Source organism: Engraulis encrasicolus, unplaced genomic scaffold (assembly GCF_034702125.1).
Source record: "Engraulis encrasicolus isolate BLACKSEA-1 unplaced genomic scaffold, IST_EnEncr_1.0 scaffold_35_np1212, whole genome shotgun sequence".
NCBI lineage: Eukaryota > Metazoa > Chordata > Actinopteri > Clupeiformes > Engraulidae > Engraulis > Engraulis encrasicolus.
In genome coordinates, this window is record NW_026945654.1 from 620,638 (window position 1) to 630,637 (window position 10,000).

The window sequence follows — 10,000 nt, forward strand, 5'->3', positions numbered from 1 at the left end:
CACACACACACACCTCGTAGGTGCCTTTGGGACGGAGTGTACAGTAAAACACTATTACGGCACTTTTTACTGTAGTCAGTTACACCATTTTTTACGGTCCACTCGGGGGTCAGAGGTCATGGTTTATATTTCACCAGCTGGTTTACAAGAGTTCGCATGGCAGGGATGTCGGTTCACAAGAGGGAACTCTGTTTGCATAACAGGAACGTTTTACATAACAGGGGCTGTTAGGTGGTACAGTTGGGGACGGGGCGGGGGAGGGTGGCAAACATACAAAGCTCTACATCCATAAAACGCCCACTCCTCTCCAACCATATCATGTTCCTGTCTGCAGAGTGGCTCCTCCCCTTTGGAACTGTGGGGACCAATACAGATCCCCGTCTACAGAGTAGCTCCTCCCTCCCTAATCAGCTCTGGGTCCAATCGCATGGCCCAGGAGGCCTCATATAAAACTTGCTTATGTACCAAAAAGCTCCACAAGTAACTTTTCACACAGTCTCCAGATGTATCAAGACAGACGTCACATGCAAAAGTGCATTTCAATTTGAAACCAGACATAACACTTGAATCAGCATGAAAAACCTGTTGATGCATGGATGCCCCAATCCCGATACATTTGACATATTTAGCTGCAAATGCATCTTTTTCAGATTTTCACCAATGCAAAGATTTAGTAGGAAATCTAGGGACATCTTTCTACATGAGGCCCCTGATCTTGAAGCCTCTTGGTGAAGACTCCCGTAACCACAGACCTTTACGTAATGACGTCATCATTCCATAAGGGAATTGAACTTCTAAATCTGTTTGAAAATAATGTGATACATCGTTTGCCGTATGTGTTATGTATCTATAATAAAAGACAGTCTATTTGCACTATTGAGAACCACACAGTCTATATGCACTATTGAGAACCCGACAGTCTAGTATGCTCTGTTGAGAACCCGACAGTCTAGTATGCAGTCAGTTGAGGACCAGACAGTCTATAGGCACTCAGTTGAGAACCAGAAAGTCTAGTATGCAGTCTGTTGAGAACCCGACAGTCTAGTATGCAGTCTGTTGAGAACCAGGCAGTCTATATGCTCTGTTGAGAACCCGGCAGTCAATAGGCTATGCACTCTGTTGTCTGTTTATTTGTCTACGTGTCCTCTGACTATGGACTCTCTCTGTCTATATAAAACTCACTGACGTCCAATCCCTTAATTGCCAGAGTCTTTCTGTCTTAATTAGTAGGCTCTTAGTGCTCTCCTCCTGGGTGGACATGACATGTCATAATAGGGTCATTGGGGTCTGAATAACAGAACAAAAACATAGCCTACATTCCTCACATGACTAGACTATATCTACATGCAGCTTCCTGTGCAGTCTAATGGTACCATGGATGTTTGTTCGAAAAAGTGCTATCGGGTTCTCAATAGTGCATATAGACTGTCTGGTTCTCAACAGATTGCATATAGACTGTGTGGTTCTCAATAGTGCATATAGACTGTGTGGTTCTCAACAGAGTGCATATAAGTCTCTTTTCCATTGGGTTCCGCGTTCCGGTGCGGGCTTTATAAATATTCATGAAACTTGACGGGGGGTCGATGGTGCTGTCTCGCACGCATTTCCATACAACAGAGACTAGAACTGGGCCGTATGATCAGCTGCTGCAACTAGCCGCGACAACACCGTGTTTTCACGCCATTGTGAATCTAAGCCCTAATCTAAACATATAGGACTAAATATAACCAGCGATCTCCTTCTCTCAGCCCCATAGACATGTGTTTGGGCTTGTTCGAAAGCTGAGATTCTTAGCTTTTCACAGGTTTTTACGGAACGTTTTTATGTTCTTTCAATCCAAAGTTATATAACTTTAAGCGGCCGCTGTTTCAAGTGAAAAAAACAGCGCTTTCCAACCATTTTTTTTTTTACCTCGTCATTTTGTTTTCGAACAGACAGCGATCTCCTTAACCTAGACCTACAGACATGTGTTAGGGCTTGTTCGAAAGCTGAGATTCTTAGCTTTTTACAGGTTTTCACGGAACGTTTTTATGTTCTTTTAATCCAAAGTTACATAACTTTAAGCGGCCGCTGTTTCAAGCGAAAAAATAGCGCTTTCCAACCTTTTTTTTATCTCGTCATTTTTTCCCCGAACAGCCAGCGATCACCTTAACCTAGACCTACAGACATGTGTTATGGTTTGTTCAAAAGCTGAGATTCTTAGCTTTCTACAGGTTTTTACGGCACGTGTTTATGTTCTTTAAATCCAAAGTTATTTAACTTTAAGCGGTCGCCACTTCAAGTAAACAATGGCGTTGTTCTCCAGACGGATAGAGAGGAAATCTTTTTTGTCATGGCTGTGTTCTTTGTTCCCTCGAATAAACCACAGTTGTCTTTTTCATTCGAAATTTTCATTTTTACATTTAATTTGATAACAGCAAATTCGCCATCCCTCTGCAGGTTCGTATATGAAGATATGTGCAATGAAAAGGGCTACTTTAGTGTGCCCTATTTTGCATGGTGGTAAAAAAACCAGAGAAGTCGTGGAGCTTTGGAAATAGCGTGATTTTAAAATAATAGCCTAATAGGCTAATAATATAACTCCTTGACCAAGGACTGGAGTTAGGCTACTTTAAAGAACATGATAATTGCTTGAGCAAATTTTCTCTGTCTACTGTAAAAACTGCCGACAGAAAGCGATGTTGATTTTTAAAGTGCGTGGGTGGGGATAGGTGTTTGCACATGCCGGTAAATCCTAACACAGGCAACATTTAGCCTAGTGGAACTCAGCTCCGCACGCCTCGAACCACGTCTTTCGCGATTCTATAATCGCCCCTGTTTGAGCTGATGATGGGTGTGTATGGGTGGAGTAAATGCAAAAACAAAACGAAACCACGCCCCAGCAGCGCGCAGCCCCGTTCTAACAGGGCTAGTCGAAAAGGGGCTATAGTGTTTACGCCCTGATGAGGACCCAGCGCGGGTTGAAACCGGTTGGCGGTTTTATGTTTGTAACAATGCCCATGGGCTAATAAAGGGTTTTGGCCTGTGGAGTTCCCTGAAGTCGGCCCTCGTGCCAACGCGCTCTAAATGAAAGGAGTTTAGTCTTCTTACTTCAAGAGCACCCACAGTTTGGAGTTTACTAAGTTGGAGAACAAGAGGGCTCAGTCAACCTTTTCTGTTAGTGCATACTAGACTGTCTGGTTCTCAACAGAGTGCATACTAGACTGTCTGGTTCTCAACAGAGTGCATATAGACTGTGTGGTTCTCAACAGAGTGCATATAGACTGTCTGGTTCTCAACAGAGTGCATATAGACTGTCTGGTTCTCAACAGAGTGCATATAGACTGTGTGGTTCTCAACAGAGTGCATATAGACTGTGTGGTTCTCAATAGTGCATATAGACTGTGTGGTTCTCAACAGAGTGCATATAGACTGTGTGGTTCTCAACAGAGTGCCTATAGACTGTCGGGTTCTCAATAGTGCATATAGACTGCCTGGTTCTCAACAGAGTGCGTATAGACTGTCTGGTTCTCACCAGTGAATATAGACTGTCTGGTTCTCAACAGAGTGCATATAGACTGTCTGGTTCTCAACAGACTGCATATAGACTGTCGGGTTCTCAACAGAGTGCATATAGACTGTCGGGTTCTCAACAGAGTGCATATAGACTGTCTGGTTCTCAACAGAGTGCATATAGACTGCCTGGTTCTCAATAGTGCATATAGACTGCCTGGTTCTCAACAGAGTGCATATAGACTGTCTGGTTCTCAACAGAGTGCATATAGACTGTGTGGTTCTCAACAGAGTGCATATAGACTGTCTGGTTCTCAACAGAGTGCATATAGACTGTCTGGTTCTCAACAGAGTGCATATAGACTGTCGGGTTCTCAACAGAGCAAATAGACTGTCTGGTTCTCAACAGAGTGCATATAGACTGCCTGGTTCTCAACCTTTTTCGAACAAATATCCACCGTCCCTTGAGATAGGGAATCATCCCGTATTTAGAGGTAAAAGTATGGGTTCCATATTGAGCTGAAACGGGACACGGGACGTTAAAATGCAGGAAATTACATCTAAGAAATAGAAAACTTTCAGGGGGAGGACCCCCAGACCCCCGCCAAAATGAACTGTCCTGTATTTTATTCATTGACTGTTGCCAATTCTACACCCCCTTGACCTCATCATAAGCCTGCCAACGCCCCCTTGACCTCATCGTAAGCCTGCCAACATCCCTTTAGTATCAAAACAAATTAAAATCGACTAAATGCCTCCCAATTGCAACTAAGCACCGCCCCCTTTCAACCGTCTCCTTCTCAACGTCCCCCACGGGCTCCCTAACACCCCCCTGGGCCCCGGTAGAGAAACAACACCGTAGACAAAGAACACGTAGGTATTGAGCACATAATAGACCGAGACACCAAATGTAGCCAGAGAAGACAGCACGGACAGCCTCGCAATTAAGGGATTGCACTGCAGTGGGTTTTATATAGACAGAGGACACATAGACAGAGAGCATTCACAATACCACCTCCTGAGAATCGCTTTCGGAATAAGTATTATTGCAGCTAGTCACCATCTCTTGGAGGATTACTCTACTCAAACCTCAGAAATGTTAAACTTAGTTGGATGCATATAGAAATGTTAATTTGATGCATGTATAATTGTTAGTTGGATATACTGTATGTACAACCATATCCATACCTTTTACCTTTCTCTGTTGTGATTCCAATTATTTGTATGACTGCTTTGGCAACATGAGTGTATTTATATTCGTCATGCCAATAAAGCTCTTTGAATTGAATTGAATTGAATTGAATATAGACAGAGGATACTAGCTATTCACACTCCTGCCATCATGGAAGGTAGAGTGCTTACTTTACACAATGGAGGCCCTCACTGTTTTCTGTACAACCAATAATGCACTTTCAATGTTTCCATTGCAGTTTGTTTTTAAATATCTTCAATGTTTTGAGTCATTCCCTGGCCCATCTTGTTTTCTTGGGTTTTTTTCTGTCTTAGGTATTTGTATTTGTTTTGTTAAATTTGTGAGCAAAACAAAAGCCATTCCTATAGGAACTAGGCTACGTTATACTGTTGATGTGGCTACAATGAACTTGAACTTGAACTTGATAAGTATAACCCTCCCCCCGTGTTTTCTCTCATGACCCCTTAGTGTTAGTGTTTTCATTGTGGGTTTTGTGAGCTCCCCAAAGTAGGCTACATTCCAAGCAACTGTATGTTTATACTGTTAATATGGATACACAAACTTGAAACTTGGCCACGTACACATTAGAGCCCATATAGGCAAGAGCACACATACAGCCAGACAACATACAGACAGAGTGTAGCCTATGGACAAACAACACGTAGACAGAGAGCGCATAGCACACCGTAGGTACTCTTACATGTGTAATTACAGCACTCCTGGTATGATATTACAAATTTACAACGTTGAAACCACGGGATATCATACCACTAGTAGTATTGGATTTGTAACTGTACTTCTACTTATTTGTACAACTCTGGCGCATAAACAGACAACACATGCGTAAGAGTGATAGCCTATAGACAGGAGCCCCTTCTGTAGCCTATCGACAACATACAAGATATTCCCCCCATGCGTAAGAGTGATATAGACAGATAGACAACATAAAGATCTTTCCCCCATGCGTAAGAGTGATATAGACAGACATCATAAAGATCTTTCCCCCATGCGTAAGAGTGATATAGACAGATAGACAATATCAAGATATTTTTCTTACCTCGTCATCTTCTACCAACGTCACCACTCTGCCAGGCTGCATGAACACACACAAAAACAAACAGTTAACTTCAAAACTCCGAGGCGACTCGAGGCGCAAAACAAAGTGTGCATGTCCACAAGATTGCCATTGAAATCACCGGATGGTGCTGGATATGCGCTTCTTGCAGTATAATAGGCTAAGCTGCAAATGACACTGAGCCGCGAGTCAGCAAACCCAAATGCAATAATGTAGCTATTCAGGCGTGCAAAGGACAGCAATACCAAGAATGTGTAAAAACTCACCGTGTTTTCGTCGCCTCTGTGGAAGTTGTCTCCGTGCCAGAAGCGCCGCTTGTATCCCCTAATGTATCCGACTCTTCGTCTTTTGTACTTGAAGTCTGGCTTCCACACCAGGGAGCCGTAGCCGAAGATCCAGAGTGTACTCATGTCTGCAATAGAGTCCTCCGGCCTCATAATGTTGTCGAGAGATTGAGATTTATCAGGCAAAAATGCTGTTTTTCAGTTGGTCCTACAGCTCAAGCGGTAGTCTACCAGATGACGTATTCTGCCTCCACCGATGATGATGAGGAAAAGTTTTAAATCATTTGGAGATGCCCCTGGGGACTGCGCATAGTACCTGCCCCATCAGGATGGCTGCAACTCCTCTCCTTGTTTAGTTGCGCCATGTTACTGCTCTATTCTGTGCACGTGTAGCGGCATGGCCACGTTTAATTATTTGCGTTTCTGCTCGAACTGAACTGATCTAAACTCAGTTGGAGTATTATAGTCAGACTCCGTGTCTGTCCTCTTGGAAGATGTTCCGAACTTCACCTTACTTTCCTGACACGTGTATTTGTTGTCATACTAGAACGTTGCCGTCCAATGAGATCACAGAGGAGGTTGTTGTGAACTTTGCGTGGCCAATGGCAGCGCTAGTCTAACTTTACTTGGCCAATGGCAGCGCTTGTCTAAAGATAGGAGTTGGAACACCGTGATCTAACGGCCCCGTGGCGTGGCGTGTTGTTGTGACTTGAATGGAGAGTAGAGAGCTAAACTGGCTGCAAAGCCTGCCCGGGCATGGTGGATTTGAACTCACCCCTCAAGCATATAGTTTACAAGCGGAGCAGTGCACGTGAACAGTTTTGTGGTCTAGGGGTTAAGACACTCCACGCATTGTTGAGAAATGTAATGTAGCCTAAATGTATCTGCAGATTGGATGGTTCATGTAATCAAGTTATTTTGCTGCTGTTTAATCCTACGCTAGTGGGCTTCGGTGCGATACATTCATGTGGAAACACTGGTACAAGTCTCTTTTATAAGTCACTCTCTGTTTGTCTATTGTCTATGCACTGTGTTTTGATGTTTGGAAATGGACCTCGAGTCTGGAAATAATGTTGATGACGACCAGCCGTTTTCGCACTGTATCCTGCATGAATCAGTCAACTGGCTATATTGAAGAGACGAGCCAATGGGCCGCCCCCTCTTACCCGCAAGCCAATCCGTGAGAAGAAAGGAAGGAAGAGAAAGCAACAGTGTTTTCTCCAGGGGACATTCGGCCCAGCGGTTATGCCCCGTACGCCAGGTGTCCACTCCTGCCCTGTATGCCAGAGAGGCAGCAGCGGGTATGCCTGGCAGAGTGCTGGCTGGCGAGGTGAGGCGCACTGATCACGATTACGCGCGGCGGGCGGAGATATTTCTCAGTAGTCTATTACGCACGTCACGGCATGATGACAGTTATAGTTATAATGTCGATCGCTGGCAGCACGAGCTTGGTGGCTCGAGAGATGATGATGATGATGACCATGCGACGTTATTCAAATCAGGGACAGGGCAGAACAGCTCGCCAAGACTGTGTCTGTCGCACGAGGGCTACACACACACCGCTCACTGTACACTGTACAGGACAAAGTCACCGGCCACTGCCCTTCCACACACACACACACACACGCACACGCACACGCACACGCACACACACACGCACACACACACACACACACGCACACACACACGCATAAGCACACACACACACCGCCCACCGCCCTTCTGAGAACTGCTGAAGAGTGAGGACGGCTTGTTCCTAAAGTCTGCAGCCTGTTTACTGTTCCGCAGTAGCCTAGCAGGCGGCTGGGCAGAATGTGATTTAGGTTTGGCTTGGAAGGAACTTTTCAATAGCAAATTATATTACATTACATTAGTATTTAGCGGACGTCTTTGGTCAAAGCGACTTACAATGAGCAATTTAAACAAGAACAGGGTAAGGCGCAGTGTACAGTTGCAGCACTGATAGCATTGTCCTACAAAAAAAAGAGTAAAGAAGAGGACAATGCATTAAAAAAGTAGCAAAAGTACACAAAGACCTCAAGGTGCGTCTGGTGAGTGTGTCCAGATAGTGTCGCCTGCTGAACCAAACTAAAGAAATGAAAGCCCTAATTACATATATAAAATGGGGGGAAGTGCATTATCACACACGCTGTGCAGTGTGTGTGTGTGAGAGAGAGAGAGAGAGAGAGAGAGAGAGAGAGAGAGAGAGAGAGAGAGAGAGAGAGAGAGGGAGTGCGAGAGAGAGTGTGTGTGTGTGTGAGAGAGAGAGAGAGAGAGAGAGAGAGAGAGAGAGAGAGAGAGAGAGAGAGAGAGAGAGAGTGTGTGTGTGTGTGTGCACGGCAGCCTAGTAGGATAAGCTATTAATAGCAGTCTTCGGTGGCTCTCCGTTCCGTTTCGTGTCGTGTCGTGTCCGGTAAGCTCTTACCGGTTGCGAGTGCCGGCAGTTAATTAGCACACTCTCCATTAAACTCTATAGCCGGTAGGGCATGAATGAATTCATGAATTCTGAATGAATGAACACCTTTATTGACCTGCAGGGAATTTGTTTTGCGTTTCGAACAAAGCATGCCGAGTAGATTAGGCTATTGTTTTAGGTGGCAGTGGGAATAATAGCACAACATATAAGTTATTAAAATCCTATATACTTGAATTTGATTTTATTTAATCTGTCTAAACTCCACAGCCGTCAGTGCGGCAGCAGCCCTGAGGGCATCACGCGTGTAATTATCACACGAGCGTCTCATGCCGTAATCAGCTTCATTATCTTTTCAATTCGAGACGTAAATGTTGGCAGGACCACACATAATGGATTCACATAATGGATTCCGTTTTGAAAGCACCCACCTAACACACGATAACCACAGAAGGCAGTATCACGTGAACAGACAACTCTCATTTCAAAGGGATATTCGATTCGTCAAAACAAAGACAGGGTGTGTTTACTGTGTTAAAAAAATCCTTTCTGGTAGCCTTGCAGATGGGCTCAACACTGACCCCCATCGGGCAGTAGTGTAACAGCAGGCCCAGTGTAGTAGCCTACATATCCCATAACAGCAGTAGACAAGAGAGTCTATACATGGATTCTAAAATTTGTTTATAACCTGACTGCGCGAAACTATCTGCGCACAACTCAACCTCTGATTTTCGCAAACCGTCGGTCAAAAAATAGCGCACGTGGTTGGCTGCCAGTGTTTTGCCCCTCCTCATAACATTGTGTTTACAAACATTCAGAACCCATGTATTCACAGACACATGCAGCACACACACTACAGTGCTGTATAGCAATACAATACATGCAATATAATGGCAACCCTATTAAGTGCCTCTCCTCTTGCGGGGCCCGTGACAGCTGGCTCCTTTGTTCTGCCTGTCGGCCTCCCTGCTAAGCAGGCATAGGGTAAGCGGTCAGATCAAAGGTTGCCGGTTTGACTCCCGACCCCATCCTCCTCCATGACTGAGGTACCCTGAGCATGGTACCATCCCGCCACACTGCTCCGTTTCAGGCGCCATTGGGGACTGTCTCCTTGCACGGGTGAGGCATAAATTCAATTTCGTTGTGTGCAGTGAGCACTGTGTGCTGTGGAGTGCTGTGTCACTTTCACTTTCACTACACCATAGGGAGGCTGACAACACAAAACAGGAAACAGTATTTCCACAGATTACAGAAATATGAAACAAAGTGAAAGTCCACCTGGTGTAACGGAGGCTAACTAGCAGAGTTGGCGTGGAACGTTGGTAAACCTCCCTCCGATAGAGGCACTAGTCTCTTGGCCCAGCGGTATCGTACTGTGTCTCCCATTGCCGGACTGTTGTAGTTGACGAGGTCGCACGCTCGATCTCCGAGGGGGGTGCAAGATGACCTCCGTCACAATGGGAAAACTCCAGCTTCCATTGTCACTCCACTGCACACAACCAAATTGCATTCATGCCTCACCCATGCCGTGTAAGGGGGCAGCC

The 10,000-nt window shown here is 45.0% G+C and overlaps 1 protein-coding gene across 1 annotated transcript in view; it reads right to left on the minus strand.

Moving 5' to 3' along the window:
• Positions 1–6,554, minus strand: part of LOC134443716 (glutathione-specific gamma-glutamylcyclotransferase 1-like) — an 8,578-nt gene extending 2,024 nt beyond the window's left edge. The window contains exons 1-2 of the mRNA XM_063193352.1: positions 6,026–6,554; positions 5,742–5,777 (exon numbers count right to left, since the gene is read on the minus strand). Of these exons, the coding sequence (XP_063049422.1) occupies positions 5,742–5,777; positions 6,026–6,196 (207 nt within the window). The 5' untranslated portion in view covers positions 6,197–6,554. The remainder of the gene's footprint in view (positions 1–5,741; positions 5,778–6,025) is intronic.
• Positions 6,555–10,000: the final 3,446 nt, after the last annotated feature.